A 21,238-nucleotide genomic window follows, 5' to 3' on the forward strand; every position below is an offset into this window, starting at 1 on the left:
AATTAGAAGAATTAAATAATAATTAGCAGAATTAAAGCTGAAGTTGGTGGAATTAAATGACAATTATTATAATCAAACAGCTTTTCAAACACTAGGGGGCTTGTGCCAAAATTGGGAGAGCTGTCTCACAGATTAGTCAAACAATAGGCTTCAGCAGTCACGGGCATTCGGCCTCTGATCTTCAGGTAAGCGTTCTCCAAGGCGGCCTTCAGGACACACGACAACGCAGAGTCGCTGAGCAGAGACTGAAAAGCAAGTTCCGCACACATGAGGACGGCCTTAACCGGGATCTTGGGTTCATGTCACACTATCTGTAACCTCCACGACTTGCCTGGGCTTGCAAAATCTCACTAACTGTCCTGGTTGGAGACAATGCACATCTCTTTAACCTGTGCTTAATCCTCTCTCCACTCACATTGTCTGTACCTTTAAGACCTGATTACCTGTAAAGACTCGCATTTCAACCATTATTTTGTAAATTGAGTTTGTGTCTTTATATGCCCTGTTTGTGAACTGAAATCCCACTCACCTGATGAAGGAGCAGCGCTCCGAAAGCTAGTGGCTTTTGCTACCAAATAAACCTGTTGGACTTTACCCTGGTGTTGTGAGACTTCTTACAAGGGTGGCATGGTAGCACAGTGGTTAGCACTGCTTCTTCACAGCTCCAGGGACCTGGGTTCGATTCCCGGCTTGGGTTACTGTCTGTGTGGAGTTTGCACATTCTCCTCGTGTCTGCGTGGGTTTCCTCCGGGTGCTCCGGTTTCCTCCCACAGTCCAAAGATGTGCGGGTTAGGTTGATTGGCCATGATAAATTGCCCCTTAGTGTCCTGAGATGCGTAGGTCAGAGGGATTAGCGGGTAAATGTGTAGGGATATGGGGCTAGGGCCTGGGTGGGATTGTGGTCGGTGCAGACTCGATGGGCCAAATGGCCTCTTTCTGCACTATAGGCTTTCTATGATTTCTATGATTCTACTATGTCCTGTCCCACCAGCAGGACTGACCCATCAGAGGTGGCAGCACAGTGCGGGAAAGAATTGCCCTGGGAGACCTGAACATCGAGTCTGGACCCCATGAAGTCTCATGGCACCAAGTCAAACATGAGCAAGGAAACCCCCTGCTGATTACCACATTCCGTCCCCCCTCAGCTGATGAATCAGTATTCCTCCATGTTGAACACCACTTGGAGGGAGCACTGAGGGTGGAAAAGGCAGAGAAAGTACACTGAGTGGCCTCGGTAGTACTACCACAGACTGAGTTGACCAGGTCCTAAAGGACATCGCTGCGAGACTGGGACTGCAGCAGGGAGTGAGGGAGCCAACAAGAGGGAAAAACATACTTGACTCCATCCTCACCAACATGCCTGCTGCAAATGCATCTGTCCATGACAGTATAGATAGGAGTGACCACCACACAGTTCCGATGGAGACAAAGTCTCGAATATTGTGTGCAGTTTTGGTCTCTTATCTGAGGAAGGGTGTTCTTGCTCTGGACAGAGCACAGAGAAGGTTTATCAGACTGATTCCTGGGATGGAAGGACTGATGTTTGATGCACGATTGAGTCGGTTAGGATTATATTCACTGGAGTTCAGAAGAATGAGGGGGGATCGCATAGAAACCTACAAAAATCTAACAGGACTAAATAGGGTACATGCTTGAAGGATGTTCCCAATGGTGGGGTGTCCAGAACCCGGGGTCATAGTCTGAGAATACAGGGTAGACCATTTAGGTCTACATGAGGAGACATTTCTTCACCCAGAGAGCGGTCCGCTGTGGAATTCATTACCACAGAAAGCAGTTGAGGCCAAAACATTATATGATTTCAAGAAAGATATGGAGGCTTTGGAGAGGGTACAGAAAAGATTTACCAGGATGTTGCCTGGTATGGAGGGCATCAGCTATGAGGAGAGGTTGGAGAAACTTGGTTTGTTCTCACTGGAACGACGGAGGTTGAGGGACGACCTGATAGAAGTCTACAAGATTATGAGGGGCATGGACAGAGTGGATAGTCAGAAGCTTTTTCCCAGGGTGGAAGTGTCAATTACGAGGGGGCACAGGTTTAAGGTGCGAGGGGCAAGGTTTAAAGGAGATGTACAAGACAAGTTTTTTGCACAGAGGGTGGTGGGTGCCTGGAACTCGCTGCCAGGGGAGGGAGTGGAAGCAGATACGACAGTGAGTTTTAAGGGGCATCTGGACAAATACATGAATAGGATGGGAATAGAAGGATACGGTGCCCGGAAGGGTAGGCGGTTTTAGTTCAGTTGGGCAGAATGGTCAGTGCAGGCTTGGAGGGCCGAAGGGCCTGTTCCTGTGCTGTAATTTTCTTTCTTTGTTCTTTCTTTCTTTGTTCTAAACAGTTTGATATAGCTCTTGAAGCTAAAGGGATCAAACGATATGGGGGGAAGGGGGAATCAGGAGACTGAGTTTGATGATCAGCCATGATCAAAATGAATGGTGGAGTAGGCTCAAAGGGCCGAATGGCCTGCTCCTGCTTCTAGTTTCTATGTTTTACATTGAGGATACCCTGCATCATGTGTGGCACTATCGTGCTAAATGGGATAGACTTTGAACCGATCCAGCAGTTCAAGACTGGGAACCCATGAGGCTCTATGGGCCATCAGCAGCAGCAGAATTGTCCTCGACCACAATCTGTAACCTCACGGCCCGGCATATCCCCCACTCCACCATTACCACCAAGACAGGGGATCAACTCTGGTCCAATGGAAAGTTCAGGAGGGTATACCAGGAACAGCACCAGACATATCTAAAAATGAGGTGTCAACCTGGTGAAGCTGCAACACAGGACTATGTGCATGTCAAACAGCATAAGCAGCAAGTAATAGACGGAGCTCAACAATTTCTCAACCAATGGATCAGATCTAAGCTCTGCAGTCCTGCCACATCCAGCCGTGAATGGTGAAGGACAATTAAACAACTCATTGGAGGGTGTGGCTCCACAAATATTCCCATTCTCAATGATGAAAGAGCCCAGCACATCGTGGTAAAGAGCTGGTGTAGGAGAGAGGGCTTTAAAGATATGGGTCACTGGGAAGGTGGGACCTGTACAAGAAGGACAGGTTGCACCTGAACTGGATGGGCATCAATATCCTGTAAGAAGTCTCACAAACAGGCTCTCAAACAGTGCACATTTCCACTCCATCTGACGAAGGAGCAGTGCTCCGAAAGCTTATGGTATTTGCTACCAAATAAACCTGTTGGACTTTAACCTGGTGTTGTGAGACTTCTTACTGTGTTCACCCCAGTCCAACGCTGGCATCTCCACATCATCAGTATCCTGGGCAGAGGTTTGCTAGTGCTGTTTGGGAGGGTTTAAACTCATGGGGCAGGAGGTTGGGAACCAGACCAGCAGGCCAGTAAGTGTAGAGACTCTGGAAAAAAGTGAGACTGAGATAGACACAGCGCAGAGTAAGAGCCGGCAGAGGGAGGCCGCGGGGCTCAGTGAGACTGAGATAGACACAGCGCAGAGTAAGAGCCGGCAGAGGGAGGCCGCGGGGCTCAGTGAGACTGAGATAGACACAGCGCAGAGTAAGAGCCGGCAGAGGGAGGCCGCGGGGCTCAGTGAGACTGAGATAGACACAGCGCAGAGTAAGAGCCGGCAGAGGGAGGCCGCGGGGCTCAGTGAGACTGGAGGTCTGGAGTACGTTTGGTTCAATGCAAGAAGTGTAACAGTAAGACAAATGAACTGAGAGCCTGGATTACTGCATGGAATTATGATCTTACTGCAATTAAGGAGACATTGTTAAAGAAGGGACAGCATTGGCAGCTTAACATTGCGGGACATCATTGTTTTAGACGGGACAGAAGGGGAAACAAAAGGGGTGGGGGAGTTGCATTCTGATTAGGGAGCACAGCACGGTGTCGAGGGAGGAGACATTGGAGGGATCTTGCAGTGAGGCATTATGGGTGGAGCTCAGGAATAGGAAGGGTGAAAGCACAATGTTGAGAGTATAATATAGACCTCCCAACAGCCCGCAGGAGACAGAGAAGCAGCTGTGTAGTCAGATACTGAGAAGGTGTGAAAAAAGCAGGGTATTGTGTTGGGTGACTTTAACTTCCCCCATATTGACTGGGAATCCCTTGCAGCCAGGGGCTCAGATAGAGTGCAATTTGTTAGATGTGTCCAGGAGGGCTTTTTGATACAGTATGTTGACAATCCAACCAGGGAGGAGGCCATACTGGACTTGGTATTGGGGAATGAGCTGGGCCAGGTGATCGATGTTTCAGTGGGGGAGCATTTTGGGTTTCGTGACCATAATTCCATAAGATTTTGGGTGGTCATGGATAAGGACAAGAGTGGCCCTTGGATCCGGGTGCTTAGTTGGGTGAGGGCCAATTAGATCCAAATTAGACAGGAACTGGGGAATGTGGATTGGGAGCGGCTATTTGAGGGCAAATCCACCTCTGACATGTGGAGGGTTTTTAAAGACCAGTTGATTGAAGTGCAGGACAGGCATGTCCCCGCAAAAATGAAGGATGGAAATGGCAGGATTCAGGAGGCATGGATGACAAGGGAAATTGTAAGCTTCGTCAAAAGGAAAAAGGAAGCATGCGATAGGTCGAGACATCTGAAAACAGACAAAGCCCTTGAGGAGTACAGTGAAAGTCGGAAGGAACTTAAACATGGAATTAAGAGAGCTAAAAGGGGCCATGAATGTCTTTAGCAAACAGGGTCAAGGAGAATCCCAAGGCTTTTTATGCATATATTAGGAATAAGAGGGTAGCAAGAGAAAGGGTAGGCCCAGTCAAGGACAATGGAGGGAAGTTATGCGTGGAGCCACAGGAAGTGGGTGAGATCCTTAATGAGTACTTTATATCTGTATTCACCAAGGAGAAGGACATGACGGATGTTGAGGTCAGGGATAGGTGTGCGAACGCTCTAGAGAATGTCAATATATCAAAGGAGGAAGTGTCGAGTATCCTAAATTGCATTCAGGTAGACAAGTCCCCGGGGCCGGATGGGATCTATCCCAAGTTACTACTGGAGGCAAGGGAAGAAATAGCTGGGGCCTTAACAGATATCTTCACATCCTCTTTGACCACAGTGAAATTCGAGAGTACTGGAGAATAGCCAATGTTATTCCCTTGTTTAAGAAAGGAAGCAGGGATAATCCAGGAAATTATAGACCAGTGAGCCTGATGTCAGTGGTGGGGAAGATTTTGGAGAAGATACTGAGGGACAGGATATATGCACATTGGAAAGAAAATGGACTAGTTAGTGACTGGCAGCATGGTTTTGTACAGGGAAGGTCATGTCTCACCAACTTGATTAGGCTTTTTGAAACAGTGACAAAGATAATTGATGAGGGAAGGGCTGTGGATGTAGTTTATATGGATTTTAGTCAGGTGTTTGACAAGGTCCGACATGGCAAATTGGTACAAAAACTAAAATCACATGGGATTCGTGGTGGGCTGGCTAGTTGGATACAGAATTGGCTTGGTTATAGAACACAGTAAAAAGTTTAACAACACCAGGTTAAAGTCCAACAAGTTTATTTGGTAGCAAAAGCCACAAGCTTTCGGAGCCGTAAGCTCCTTCTTCAGGTGAGTGGGAATTCTGTTCACAAACAGGGCATATAAAGACACACTCAATTTACAGAATAATGGTTGGAATGCAAATACTTACAGCTAATCAAGTCTTTAAGGTACAAACAATGTGAGTGGAGAGAGCATTAAGACAGGCTAAAGAGATGTGTACTGTCTCCAGGCAGGACAGCCAGTGAGACTCTGCAAGTCCAGGCAAACTGTGGGGATTACAGATAGTGTGACATGAACCCAATATCCCGGTTGAGGCCATCCTCATGTGTGCGGAACCTGGCTCTCAGTCTCTGCTCAGCGACTCTGCGCCATTGTGTATCGTGAAGGCCGCCTTTGAGAACGCTTACCCGAATATCAGAGGCCGAATGCCCATGAGCGTCACAGGCATTCGGCCTCTGATATTCGGGTAAGCGTTCTCCAAGGCAGCCTTCACGACACACGACAGCGCAGAGTCGCTGAGCAGAAACTGATAGCCAAGTTCCGCACACATGAGGGCGGCCTCAACCGGGATATTGGGTTCATGTCACACTATCTGTAATCCCCACAGTTTGCCTGGACTTGCAGAGTCTCACTGGCTGTCCTGCCTGGAGACAGTACACATCTCTTTAGCCTGTCTTAATGCTCTCTCCACTCACATTGTTTGTACCTTTAAGACTTGATTAGTTGTAAGTATTTGCATTCCAACCATTATTCTGTAAATTGAGTGTGTCTTTATATGCCCTGTTTGTGAACAGAATTCCCACTCACCTGAAGAAGGAGCTTACGGCTCCGAAAGCTTGTGGCTTTTGCTACCAAATAAACCTGTTGGACTTTAACCTGGTGTTGTTAAACTTCTTACTGTGTTTACCCCAGTCCAACGCCGGCATCTCCACATCTCGGTTATAGAAGACAGAGAGTGGTGGTGGAAGGGTGTTTTCCAAAGAACAAAGAACAAAGCAAATGACATCACAGGAACAGGCCCTTTGGCCCTCCAAGCCTGCACCGACCATGCTGCCCGGCTGAACTAAAACCCCCTACACTTCCAGGGATCATATCCCTCTATTCCCATCCTATTCATGTATTTGTCCAGACGCCCCTTAAAAGTCACTACCGTGTCCGCTTCCACTACCTCCCCCGGCAGCGAGTTCCAGGCACCCACCACCCTCTGTGTAAAAAATCTGCCTCGTACATCTCCTTTAAACCTTGCCCCTCGCACCTTAAACCTGTGCCCCCTAGTAATTGACTCTTCCACCCTGGGAAAAAGCTTCTGACTATCCACTCTGTCCATGCCCCTCATAATCTTGTAGACTTCTATCAGGTCACCCCTCAACCTCCATCGTTCCAGTGAGAACAAACCAAGTTTCTCCAACAAAGAACAAAGAACAAAGAACAATACAGCACAGGAACAGGCCCTTCGGCCCTCCAAGCCCACGCCGCTCCCCGGTCCAGGATTGAATCCTGAATCCAGGATCCCCGCCCAATTTTCCAGCCTATCTACATACCAATATCCTATCCACCGAGCTGTCCCTCACAGCTACGATGCTTTGTTCATTACAACCTATTAACTCACCCCCCACCCCCCCATTCCAGACCATGTGATCTCCAGGGAGAGGCGAAAACCCAGAGTGAAAAACCCCAGGGCCAATATGGGGAAAAAAAAAATCTGGGAAATTCCTCTCCGACCCCCTGAGGCGATCGAAACGAGTCCCCATGACTCCCCATAGCTAATGCCCTCCATACCAGGCAACATCCTGGTAAATCTTTTCTGTACCCTCTCCAAAGCCTCCACATCCTTCTGGTAGTGTGGCGACCAGAATTGAACACTATATTCCAAATGCGGCCTAACTAAGGTTCTATAAAGCTGCAACATGACTTGCCAATTTTTAAACTCAATGCCCCGGCTGATGAATGCAAGCAGAATGGAGATCTGTAGCTAGTGGTGTTCCACAGGGATCTGTGCTGAGACCTCTGTTGTTTGTAGTATATATAAAAGATCTGAAAATGTGGTGGTCTGATTGGTAAGTTTGCAGATGACACGAAGACTGGTGGAGTTGCTGATAGTGCCGGGGATTGTCAGAGGATACAACAGGATATAGATAGATTGGAGACTTGGGCACAGAAATGGCAGATGGAGTTTAATCCGGACAAATGCGAGGTGATGCATTTTGGAGGATCAAATTTAGGTGTGAATTATATTGTAAATGGCAAAACCCTTAGGAACATTAACATACAGAGGGATCTGGGCGTGCAGGTCCACTTTAGTTCCCTAAAAGTGGCAACACAGGTGGCCAAGGTGATTAAGAAGGTATATGGCATGCCTGCCTTCATCAGGCGGGGCATTGAGTACAGGAGTTGGGCAATCATGTTGCAGCTGTATAAAACCTTGGTTAGGCTGCATTTGGAGCATTGTGTGCTGTTCTGGGCACCACAATAATGGAAGGAGGTAGAAGCTTTGGAGAGAGTGCAAAGAAGGTTCACCAGGGTGTTGCCGGGTCTCGAGGGTGTCGGCTATGAGGAGAGGTTGAATAAACTAGGATTGTTTTCACTGGAAAAACAGAGGCTGAGGGGAGACCTGATAGAGGTCTACAAAATTATGAGAGGCACAGACAGGGTGGAGAGTCAGAGGCTTTTTCCCAGGGTGGAAGTGTCAATTACCAGGGGGCACAAGTTCAAGGTGAAAGGGGGGAAGTTTAAGGGAGATGTGCGGGGGAAGTTTTTCACACAGAGAGTAGTGGGTACCTGGAACGCACTGCCAGAGGAGGTGGTGGAAGCAGACACATTAGCAACATTTAAGAGGCATCTGGATGGGTACATGGAGGAGATTGAGGGGAGACTTAATAGAGGTGTATAAAATGATGAAGGGGATAGATCGAGTGAACGTTCAAAGACTATTTCCTCGGGTGGATGGAGCTATTACAAGGGGGCATAACTATAGGGTTCATGGTGGGAGATATAGGAAGGATATCAGAGGTAGGTTCTTCACGCAGAGAGTGGTTGGGGTGTGGAATGGACTGCCTGCAGTGATAGTGGAGTCAGACACTTTAGGAACATTTAAGCGGTTATTGGATAGGCACATGGAGCACACCAGGATGGTAGGGAGTGGGATAGCTTGATCTTGGTTTCAGATTAAGGTCGGCACAACATCGTGGGCTGAAGGGCCTGTTCTGTGCTGTAATGTTCTATGTTCTATGTTCTACATGAATAGAGGGGGAATAGAGGGATACGGACCGAGTAAGGGCAGAAGGGTTTTCCTTTAGTTCAGTTAGAGTATCATGGACGGCACGGGTTTGGAGGGCCGAAGGGCCTGTTCCTGTGCTGTACTTTTCTTTATTCTCTGTTCTTTGAAAACCTTGATGGTGCCAATGAATACCACATGTTCTCTCTCCACTGACACCCGGCCACCAATATTGCATTTGGTTCTCTGTTTTCATTCCTGGGTTTGTGTTTCTCTCTCACTCTATATGTATGTATGTATATATATATTGCGATGATACTGTGCCTTAAAGAAATATATGTATATCATGTTTCTTGTCGGGGTATGTTTTGAATTCAGATCTATTTTGCAGGGTGCCATATTGTCTCGCAAAACCTTTGAATTAGTAGCTGGAAGCACAGGGTAAGTACTCATCTTAAGCAGAGCTGATGCATTTGTTTTTACTTGGGTCTCCCCGGGGGTTTCAGTGTAGAGTTTTGATTAGGTTGGTTGACAGGGATAGAGTCATGAACTTAATGGAAGGAGCGAAGTTTTCAGGGAAGAAATACTGTTTCTGTTTCATTTAAAAAATAAAAGCAATTGCTGCTTGGGCTGCCAGAGGAAAGCAGTGTTTCTCTCTCTCTCTCTTGCTGTCTCCAGAGGTGTTCTGAAATCTCTAGGACTGGTAACTTAAGTCACAGCAAGTATGCTTGTGTTTCTCTAACTAATTTTAAATAAGGGGTTTAAGTCTATAAGCGGAATATTGCTTAAATTGGAACTCATTGAGATAGGTTAGCAATTAAGATTTGTATCGTATGTTTATGTATTGTTCAATTGTTAAAAGTTAAGCTCATTCATTTGTTATAGTTAAAGTTTGTTGTTAAGCCATATTTGTTTTGATAAAGCTCCCCAGTTTGTCAGTAGAATCGCGCCCAGAGAGAAACATCTTAGCCTCACACTAATGCCAAAATAGAAAATTCATGGAATCACAGAATACTACAGTGCAGAAGAGGCTCTTCAGTCCATCGAGTTCGTAACAATGCATTAAAGGCCCTGACCTGCCCACTTGCCAGCACTCGGCCCAGAGCCCTGAATGTTATGGCGTGCCAAGTGCTCATCCAGGTATTTTAAGAACAAAGAACAATACAGCACAGGAACAGGCCCTTTGGCCCTCCAAGCCCGCACCGCTCCCTGGTCCAAACTAGACCATTCTTTTGTATCCCTCCATTCCAACTCCGTTCATATGGCTGTCTATTTAAGTCTTAAACGTTCCCAGTGTGTCCGCCTCCACCACTTTGCCCGGCAGCGCATTCCAGGCCCCCACCACCCTCTGTGTAAAATACGTCCTTCTGATATCCGTGTTAAATCTCCCCCCCCCCCTCACCTTGAACCTATGATCCCTCGTGAACGTCACCACTGACCTGGGAAAAAGCTTCCCACCGTTCACCCTATCTATGCCTTTCATAATTTTATACACCTCATCCCCCGTCTTTCCAGTGAGAACAACCCCAGTTTACCCAATCTCTCCTCATAACTAAGCCCTTCCATACCAGGCAACATCCTGGTAAACCTCCTCTGCACTCTCTCTAAAGCCTCCACGTCCTTCTGGTAGTGTGGCGACCAGAACTGGGCGCAGTATTCCAAATGCAGCCGAACCAACGTTCTATACAACTGCAACATCAGACCCCAACTTCTATACTCTATGCCCCGTCCTATAAAGGCAAGCATGCCATATGCCTTATTCACTTCCTTCTCCACCTGTGACGTCACCTTCAAGGATCTGTGGACTTGCACACCCAGGTCCCTCTGCGTATCTACACCCTTTATGGTTCTGCCATTTATCGTATAGCTCCCCCCTACGTTAGTTCTACCAAAATGCATCACTTCGCATTCATCTGGATTGAACTCCATCTGCCATTTCTTTGCCCAAATTTCCAGCCTATCTATATCCTTCTGTAGCCTCTGACAATGTTCCTCATTATCTGCAAGTCCAGCCATTTTCGTGTCGCCCGCAAACTTACTGATCACCCCAGTTACACCTTCTTCCAGATCGTTTATACAAATCACAAACAGCAGAGGTCCCAATACAGAGCCCTGCGGAACACCACTAGTCACAGGCATCCAGCCGGAAAAAGACCCTTCCACTACCACCCTCTGTCTTCTTTGACCAAGCCAGTTCTCCACCCATCTAGCCACCTCCCCTTTTATCCCATGAGATCCAACCTTTTGCACCAACCTACCATGAGGGACTTTGTCAAACGCTTTACTAAAGTCCATATAGACGACATCCACGGCCCTTCTCTCGTCAACCATTCTCGTCACTTCTTCAAAAAACTCCACCAGGTTAGTGAGGCATGACCTCCCTCTCAATAAACCATGCTGACTATCGTTAATGAGTTTATTCCTTTCTAAATGCGCATACATCCTATCTCTAAGAATCCTCTCCAACAACTTCCGTACCACGGACGTCAAGCTCACCGGCCTATAATTTCCCGGGTTATCCTTCCTACCCTTCTTAAATAACAGGACCACATTAGCTATCCTCCAATCCTCTGGGACCTCACCTGTGTCCAGTGAGAAGACAAAGATTTGCGTCAGAGGCCCAGCGATTTCATCTCTCGTCTCCCTGAGCAGCCTTGGATAGATTCCATCAGGCCCTGGGGATTTGTCAGTCTTTATATTCTCTAACAAACCTAACACTTCCTCCCTTGTAATGGAGATTTTCGCTAACGGGTCAACACTCCCCTCCGAGACACTCCCAGTCAACACATCCCTCTCCTTTGTGAATACTGACGCAAAGGATTTTTAAAAGGATGTGAGGCATTCCACCTTCCACCACCCTCCCAGGCAGCGCATTCCAGACCATCACCACCCTCGGAGTAAAAAGGTTTTTCCTCAAATCCCCCCTAAACCTCCCAACCCTCACTTTTAATTTGTGTCCCCTCGTGACTGACCTTTCAACTAAGGGGAACAGCTGCTCCTTATCCACTCTGTCCATGCCCCTCATAATCTTGTACACCTCAATCAGGTCACCCCTCAGTCTTCTCTGCTCCAGAGAAAACAACCCAAGCCTATCCAACCTCTCATCATAATGTAAATGTTCCATCCCAGGCAGCATCCTGGTGAATCTCCTCTGCACCCTCTTCCAGTGTCAGCACATCCTTCCTATAATGTGGCGACCAGAACTACACAGCACTCCAGCTGTAGCCTCACCAACATGGCCTCTCTGCTTTTGTAATCTATACCCCGATTGATAAAGGCGGGTGTGCCATATGCCTTTTTCACCACCCTATTAACCCGCCTTTCCGCCTTCAGAGATCTATGGACAAACACGCCAAGATCCCTTTGTTCTTCAGAACTTCCCAGTGCCAAACATAAGAACATAAGAACATAAGAAATAGGAGCAGGAGTAGGCCATCTAGCCCCTCGAGCCTGCCCCGCCATTCAATAAGATCATGGCTGATCTGACGTGGATCAGTACCACTTACCCGCCTGATCCCCATAACCCTTAATTCCCTTACCGATCAGGAATCCATCCATCCGCGCTTTAAACATATTCAGCGAGGTAGCCTCCACCACCTCAGTGGGCAGAGAATTCCAGAGATTCACCACCCTCTGGGAGAAGAAGTTCCTCCTCAACTCTGTCTTAAACCGACCCCCCTTTATTTTGAGGCTGTGTCCTCTAGTTTTAACTTCCTTACTAAGTGGAAAGAATCTCTCCGCCTCCACCCTATCCAGCCCCCGCATTATCTTATAAGTCTCCATAAGATCCCCCCTCATCCTTCTAAACTCCAACGAGTACAAACCCAATCTCCTCAGCCTCTCCTCATAATCCAAACCCCTCATCTCCGGTATCAACCTGGTGAACCTTCTCTGCACTCCCTCCAATGCCAATATATCCTTCCTCATATAAGGGGACCAATACTGCACACAGTATTCCAGCTGCGGCCTCACCAATGCCCTGTACAGGTGCATCAAGACATCCCTGCTTTTATATTCTATCCCCTTCGCAATATAGGCCAACATCCCATTTGCCTTCTTGATCACCTGTTGTACCTGCAGACTGGGCTTTTGCGTCTCATGCACAAGGACCCCCAGGTCCCTTTGCACGGTAGCATGTTTTAATTTGTTTCCATTGAGATAGTAATCCCATTTGTTATTATTTCCTCCAAAGTGTATAACCTCGCATTTATCAACGTTATACTCCATTTGCCATATCCTCGCCCACTCACTCAGCCTGTCCAAATCTCTCTGCAGATCTTCTCCGTCCTCCACACGATTCACTTTTCCACTTATCTTTGTGTCGTCTGCAAACTTCGTTACCCTACACTCTGTCCCCTCCTCCAGATCATCTATATAAATGGTAAATAGTTGCGGCCCGAGTACCGATCCCTGCGGCACGCCACTAGTCACCTTCCTCCAACCGGAAAAACACCCATTTATTCCGACTCTTTGCTTCCTGTCGGATAGCCAGTCCCCAATCCACTTTAACACACTACCCCCAACTCCGTGTGCCCTAATCTTCTTCAGTAGCCTTTTATGGGGCACCTTATCAAACGCCTTTTGGAAATCCAAAAACACCGCATCCACCGGTTCTCCTCCATCAACCGCCCTAGTCACATCTTCATAAAAATCCAACATGTTCGTCAAGCACGACTTTCCCCTCATGAATCCATGCTGCGTCTGATTGATCGAACCATTTCTATCCAGATGCCCTGCTATCTCCTCTTTAATAATGGATTCCAGCATTTTCCCTACTACAGACGTTAAGCTGACCGGCCTATAGTTACCCGCCTTTTGTCTCCTTCCTTTTTTAAACAGCGGCGTAACATTAGCCGTTTTCCAATCAACCGGCACTACCCCAGAATGCAACGAGTTTTGATAAATAATCACTAACGCATCCACTATTACCTCTGACATTTCTTTCAATACCCTGGGATGCATTCCATCCGGACCCGGGGACTTGTCCACCTTCAGTCCCATTAGTCTACCCAGCACTGCCTCTCTGGTTACATTAATTGTATTAAGTATTTCTCCTGCTGCCAACCCTCTATCGTTAATTTTTAGTTTCACTGGCTGTCTTGTCTGGAGACAATACACATCTTTTTAGCCTGTCTTGATGCTCTCTCCACTCCCATTGTTTTGTTTCTTAAAGACTGGATTAGTTGTAAGTATTCGCATTCCAACCATTATTCATGTAAATTGAGTCTGTGTCTTATAAGTTCTGTTTGTGAACAGAATTCCCACTCACCTGAAGAAGGGGCTCAGAGCCTCGAAAGCTTGTGTGGCTTTTGCTACCAAATAAACCTGTTGGACTTTAACCTGGTGTTGTTAAACTTCTTACTCTCTCTGTTTCACCCTCGGTCTCTCTCTCTCTTTCTCTTTCTGTCGCTTTCTCTCTCTCTGTGTGTCTCTGTTTCTCTTTTCTCTGTCTCTCTCTCTCTCTGTTTCTCTCTCTTTCTGTTTCACCCTCGATCTCCCTCTCTCTGTCTCTCTCTCTCTCTCTGTCTGTCTCTCTCTCTTTCTCTGTCTGTCTCTCTCTCTGTCGGTTTTGATTCCAGTTTCTCAGTAAACTTCTTGTGCTGAACTTTCTCTGTTGTTTGGTCGCTAGGGCTGAGCTATGGAGACGGAATGACGTGAGTTTGGATCCGGAGTGGTTCCGCATTCCCAAACCCTCCCAGAATCTGGGATCGCAATAAAAACAGAGGCTGATGCAAGGGCCCGGCTTGCTGCACTTTGTCCAAGACTGAATCGCCGGGAAGGAGATTGCAACCCTCATTCTGACAGGTACAATGCGCTCACTCTAATCTCCGCAATCTGCTAGCAGCTCGGCCAATCGGCCCCTCCAACCTTTCCCTGCCCATTCCCGCATACTCCACCTCTCCCCCGGCAAAACTTTCTGCAACTTCGCCAATAAGTTGTGCCTTTTTTTAAGAAACTTCCAGCCACTTTTGTTGCTAATTTTGGGGGTGAATTACAGTGGGACCCCCCCTCCCCGGGACCCCGACCCTCCCCCCCAAATAACCGCAAACTTCACTGTTTAATTGAAACCCTTGCCCTTTAAAAATACTCCAGTCTGCCCATAAAATACCCCAGGGCCAAAATATAGACCCCCCCCCCCCCCCCCCGTGTAGAGAAATAACACCCCCTCCCCCCCACCCCCGCCCGGAGAAACATTACCCCTGTGTAGAACAATTAACCCGGTGTAGGAAATTAGCCCCCAGGCAGAGAGAAATTACCCCTTGTGTAGAAAATTAGCATAAGATATAGGAGCAGAACTAGGCCATTCGACCCATCGAGTCTGCTCTGACATTCAATTATGGCTGGTAAGTTTCTCAACCCCATTCTCCTATCTTTTTCCCGTAACCTTTGATCCCCTTACCAATCAAGAATCTATCGATCTCTGTCTTAAAGACACTCAATGACCTGGCTTCCACAGCCTTCTGCAGCAAAGAGTTCCACAGATTCACCACTCTCTGGCTGAAGAAATTCCTCTTCACTTTGGTTCTAAAGAGTCATCTTTTTACTCTGAGGCTGTGCCCTCGGATCCTAGTCTGTCCGACTAATGGAAACATCTGCCTCACATCCACTCTATCCAGGCCTTTCAGTATTCTGTAAGTTTCAATGAGATTCCCCCCTCATCCTTCTAAGCTCCCATCGAGTACAGACCCCCAGAGTCCTCAAACGCTCCTTATACATCAAGCTTTTCATTCCTGGGATCGCTCTCGTGAACCCCCTCTGGACCCTCTCCAGGGCCAGCGCATCCTTCCTGAGATTCCCCCCACCCCCTCCTCCCCCTACCCCAAGGATGTTTCTTTGTGTGGGAGAATCTAGAACGAGGGCTCAGTGTTTAAGAGGGAGATGAGGAGAATGTTTTCCTCTGAGGGTGCTGAGTTTCAGGAACTCTCTTGCGTGATGGCAGTGGAAGCAGAGTCTTTGGATGGGATTTCTCACACCCCTCCCCCTGAGGCGTGATTGGCTGATGGTGAGATTTCCCAGTCCCATCGCTGTCAATGGAATATCCTGTTGTTTGTACCCTCTGCTGTCCGGGAAGCCACGGCAGAGGGTCACCGCTAGCAATGGCTGTAAAACCCATCCCGTGAATATTTTTAAGGTAGAGCTAGATAGATTCTTGATTAACAAGGGGTGAGAGGTTATTGGGGGTAGACAGGATGTGGAGTTAAGGTTACAGTCAGATCTGCCATGGTCCTATTCAGTGGTGGAGCAGGATCGAGGGGCCAAGTGGCCCTACTCCTGCTCCTAATTTGTATGTTCGTATGTACAAATATCCCCATCTTCAATGATGGAGGAGCCCAGCACATCAGTGCAAAAGATAAGGCTGAAGCATTCGCAGCAATCTTCAGCCAGAAGTGCCGAGTGGATGATCCATCTTGGTCTCATCAGGAGGTCCCCAGCAGTCTTGATGTCAGATTTCATTCTTCAGCCAATTCGATTCACTCTACGTGATATCAAGAAACAGCTGAAGGCACTAGATACTGCAAAGGCAATGGGCCCTGATAACATTCTGGTAATAATTCTGAAGAATTGGGGGGAGAGGCCAGTCATCTCAGCTCCAGGACATCACTGCAGGAGTCCCTCAGGATAGTGTCCTAGGCCCAACCATCTTCAGCTGCTTCATCAATGACCTTCCTTCCATCATAAGGTCAGAAGTGGGGATGTTGTGCAATCATCTGAAAATGTTCAGCACCATTTGCGACTCCTCAGATATTGAAGCAGTCCATGTTCAAATGCAGAGGGTACTGGATGACATCCAAACCTGGGCTGACAAGTGACAAGTAACATTTGTGCCATACAAGTGCCAGGCAATGACCATCCCCAACAAATGAGGATCTAATAATCACGCCTTTACACTCAATGTCATTGCCATCACTGAATCTCCCACTATCAACATCCTGGCGGTTACCATTGATGAGAAACTGAACTGGACTCATCAGCACAGCGAAGGTTTACCAGACTGATTCCTGGGATGGCAGGACTGATAGACTGATATGGTCTGATAGCCATTGCAGGCACATGGTTACAGGATGACAGGGATTAGTACGTGAATATTGAAGAGTCTGTGACATTTTGGAAGGACAGGAAGTTGAGAACAGGTGAAAGGGCGGCTCTGTTAGTCAATGATGATGTTAGAATATCAGAGAGGGATGACCAAGTTCAGGAAACCAGGATGTAGAAGCGGTTTGGGTTGAGATGAGAAATAATAAAGGCAAGAAGCCACTTTTGAGAGTCCTGTCCAGGCCCCCAAATTTTAACTACACAATAGGACAGAGTATGAAAGAAGAGATCGTGGGTGCTTGTCAGAAAGGTACCGTGATAATCATGGGGGATTTTAATCTACCTATAGATTGGAAAAATTAGATGGGCAAAGGTAGCATCGATGAGTTTGTAGAATAGACACATTGTTTGTAGAATAGGCACGGTGGCACGGTGGTTAGCACTGTTGCCTCACAGCGCCCGGGACCTGGGTTCAGTTCCCAGCTTGGGTCACTGTATGTGTGGAGTTTGCACTTTCTCCCTGTGTCTGCATGGGTTTCCTCCGAATGCTCTGGTTTCTTCCCACAGGCCAAAGATGTGCGGGTTAGGTGGATTGACCATGCTAAATTGCCCCTTAGTGTCCAGGGGACTAGCTAGGGTAAATGTATGGGGATAAGGGCCTGGATCGGATTGTGGTCGGTGCAGACTCGATGGGCCAAATGGTCTCCTTCAGCACTATATGATTTATTAATGTTTTTTGGGGTAGTTTCTCAGAACAGCACATTCTGGAGTCAACCAGAGGGCAGACTATACTAGACCTGGTATTGTGCAATGTGATAGGGTGAATTGATAACCTCATAGTGAAGGTACATCTCGGTAACAGCGATCATAATATGATTGAAGTTTACATTCAGTTTGAGGGAGAGAAGACTATGTCCCACATAGTATTTTAAACTTAAATTAGACCAATTATGACAGCAGGAAAGCAGAGCTAACGAGTGAACTGGCAAATTTGCTTAAGGAGTATATTGATAGGGGTTCAATGGCAGACATTTAAAGGGATATTTCCGAATGCACAATAGACACATTCAAACGAGAAAGAAAAATCCTAAGGGGAGGGCCCATCATCTGTGGTTAACTTAAAAACGTTGAAGACAGTATACAACTTGAAGAAAAAGCATATTATTTGTGCAAAGATGAATGGCAGGTCAGAAGATTGGAAAAATATAAAGAACACCAAAGAATGACAAAGAGATTGATAAGGAGGGAGAAACTAGAGTACGAGAGAAGGCTGGCCAGTAATAAAAAGGTGGACAGTCAGAGTTTCTATAGATATTTAAATAAGAAAGCAGATAAAGTGAGCATCGGTCCTATAGAACGTGAGTCTGGAGAATTGCTAATGGAACGTAGAGATATGGCAGACGGGTTAAACAGGTATTTAGCATCTGTTTCCTCTATCAAGGGCACAAGTAACATCCCAGAAATAGCTGTAAGTCAGGAAATGGGAGGGATGGAGGAACTCAGGAAAATTACAATCACCAGGGAAGTGGTATTGGGCTCATTGTTGGGTCTGCAGGCTGACAAATCTGGGTCAAGATGGGCTTCACCCTAAGTTCTTGAAAGAAGTGACTGATAAGATAGTTGATGCATTGGTTTTAATTTTCCAAAAGTCCCTATATTTGGGGACGGTTCCATTCAATTGGAGGATAGTAAATATCACTCCTTTATACAAAAAAGGAGGGAGACAGAAAGCAGGTGATGCACCATCAATCGAGCAAAGACTAGTTTGTATGCAAGAACAAATAGGCTTTTATTAGCAAAAGACTTGGAGCACACCCATGCCGATGAACTGGTCCAGACTGAGGCAGGGGGGTGGGGAGCAGTCGCCTTTATACCAGGACCGGGGGGGAGGAGTCTCGGGTAGGGCCGGCAGGGGTGTGTCCAGGCATGTCACATATATAGGTAATAAGCTAACAGTGGTTTACCACAGCAGGAAACTACAGTCCTGACAAAGGGTCATCCAGACTCGAAACGTTGGCTCCATTCTCTGTTCACAGAAGCTGAGATTTTCCAACATTTTCTATTTTTGTTTCAGATTCCAGCATCCACAGTATTTTGCTTTTAAACTACAGGCCAATTAGCCTGTTGTAGGAAAAATGTTAGAAGCTATGGGTAAATACATAGCAGGGCATTTGGATAAGTTCAAGACAATCAGGCAGAGTCAACATGGTTTTGTGAAAGAGAAATCATATTTAAACAATTTATTGGAGTTCTTTGAAAGAGTCACATGCTGTGGATAAATAAATTCCACAGACTCACCACTCTCTGGGTGAAGAAATGTCTCCTCACCTCCGTCCTAGATGGTCTACCCGGTTCCTCAGACTGTGACCCCTGGTTCTGGACTCCCCCACCATCGGGAACATCCTCCCTACGCCTACCCTGTCTAGTCCTGTTAGAATTTTCTAAGTTTCTATGAGATCCCTTCTCATTCTCCTGAACTCCAGCAAATATAATCCGAACTGACTTAGTCTCTCCTCATATGACAGACCTGCCATTCCCAGGAATCAGCCTGGTAAACATTCTCCCTCTATAGCAAGAATATCCTCCCTCAGATAAGGAGACCAAAACTGCACACAGTACTCCAGGCCTCACCCAAGGCCCTGTATAATTGCAGCAAGACATCCCTATCCCTAATCTCAAATCCTCTCGCTATGAAGGCCAACATACCATTTGCCTTCTTTACTGCCTGCTGTACCTGCACGCTTACTTTCAGAAACTGGAGTACAAGGACAGAAGTAGGGACGTTATCCTTCAGTTATATAGGGCATTAGTGAGACCACATCCAGAGGACTGTATACACAGTCACATTGTTTAAGGGTCAGCGAGAATCAGCAAGCTCCAATTGTCCAGAGACAGCCAGCGAGGGCCAGCGAGGGCCAGCGAGGGTCAGTGGGGGTCAGTGGGGGTCAGTGGGGGTCAGTGAGGGTCAGTGGGGGTTGGTGAGGGTCAGTGGGGGTTGGTGAGGGTTGGTGAGGGTTGGTGAGGGTCAGTGAGGGTCAGCAAGGGTCAGCAGGGGTCAGTGAGGGTCAGTGGGGGTCAATGAGGGCCAGTGGGGGTCAGCAAGGGTCAGTGGGGGTCAGCGAGGGTCAGGGGGGGTCAGTCAGAGTTAGCAAGGGTCAGCAAGGATCTGTGGGGGTCAGTGAGGGTCAGTGGGGGTCAGTGAGGGCCAGTGAGCGCCAGTGAGGGTCTGCGAGGGTCAGTGAGGGTCATTGGGGTCAGCGAGGGTCATTGGGGGTCAGCAAGCATTAGTGGGGGTCAGTGAGGGTCAATGGGGGTCAGCGGGGGTCAGTGAGGGTCAGCAGGGGTCAGTGAGGATCAGTGAGGGTCAGTGGGGGTCAGTGAGGGTCAATGGGGGCCAGTGGGGATCAGTGAGGGTCAGCGGGGGTCAGTGAGGGTCAGTGGGGGATCAGTGAGGATCAGTGAGGGTCAGTGGGGGGTCAGTGGGGGTCAATGAGGATCAGTGGGGGTCAGCGAGGGTCAGCGAGGGTCAGTGGGGGTCAATGGGGGTCAGCGGGGATCAGTTGGGGGTCAGTGAGGGTCAGCGGGGGTCAGCGAGGGTCAGTGAGGGTCAGTGGGGGTCAGCAAAAAGGCAACAAAGGTCAGTGAGTGTTTTTTAGCTCCTATCATGATAGTGAGAAGGAAGATGAAGTTTGTGAAGTTCAGTCCCTGGACTGTCGGGATGAGTTTGCTTGTTAATTGCTCGTTCTTGGTGACTGGAATTTGAGGATTGTGACCTTGAACTCAATCTCTGTCTGTCCCAGGGATTCAGACAGAGACAAGAAGCTATCTTTGGATCCTCTGGTGATGATGCCTGGAGAGATTGCGGATCACTCGTTAAGAACAGGATCTGTCCCTGTCATTGAAACCTTCAGGGCAATGCCAACAAACACACTCAGAACGCAGCAACAGAAATTCACACATCTCCAGCATGTGGGTACCATCATCTCACCTCTCCATTTCCTGGGAGTGAAATACAGCAAGCAAACACTCTCACTGAAGCCCGAGGTGAGAATTAACTTCCATTTCAAAGAGCTCGGAGATTAACAGAAAGAAAGTGGGAATTAATTTTACTGTTGCAGCTTTTTCAATGTCCTGAACAACGAGGAGGTGACAACAGCGATCTATCACCTCTCCTGGGAGTGTTTGATGGGGGCAATGTAGAGGGAGCTTTATTCTGTATCTAACCCCGTGCTGTACCTGTCCTGGGAGTGTTTGATGGGGACAGTGTAGAGGGACCTTTACTCTGTATCTAACCCCGTGCTGTACCTGTCCTGGGAGTGTTTGATGGGGACAGTGTAGAGGGACCTTTACTCTGTACCTAATCCCATCCTGTAGTTGCCCTAAGAGTGTTGATGGGGACAGTGTAGAGGGAGCTTTACTCTGTATCTAACCCCGTGCAGTACCTGTCCTGGGAGTGTTTGATGGGGGGGACAGTGTACAGGGACCTATACTCTGTAT

The 21,238-nt window shown here is 47.6% G+C and overlaps 1 protein-coding gene across 1 annotated transcript in view; it reads left to right on the forward strand.

Annotated features, from left to right (window-relative positions):
* Positions 1-14,399: 14,399 nt before the first annotated feature.
* LOC144506868 (jun dimerization protein 2-like) overlaps positions 14,400-21,238 on the forward strand; it is a 38,700-nt gene continuing 31,861 nt past the window's right edge. The window contains exons 1-2 of the mRNA XM_078233227.1: positions 14,400-14,512; positions 20,542-20,785. Of these exons, the coding sequence (XP_078089353.1) occupies positions 20,585-20,785 (201 nt within the window). The 5' untranslated portion in view covers positions 14,400-14,512; positions 20,542-20,584. The remainder of the gene's footprint in view (positions 14,513-20,541; positions 20,786-21,238) is intronic.

Source organism: Mustelus asterias, chromosome 18 (genome assembly GCF_964213995.1).
Source record: "Mustelus asterias chromosome 18, sMusAst1.hap1.1, whole genome shotgun sequence".
Classification (NCBI taxonomy): domain Eukaryota; kingdom Metazoa; phylum Chordata; class Chondrichthyes; order Carcharhiniformes; family Triakidae; genus Mustelus; species Mustelus asterias.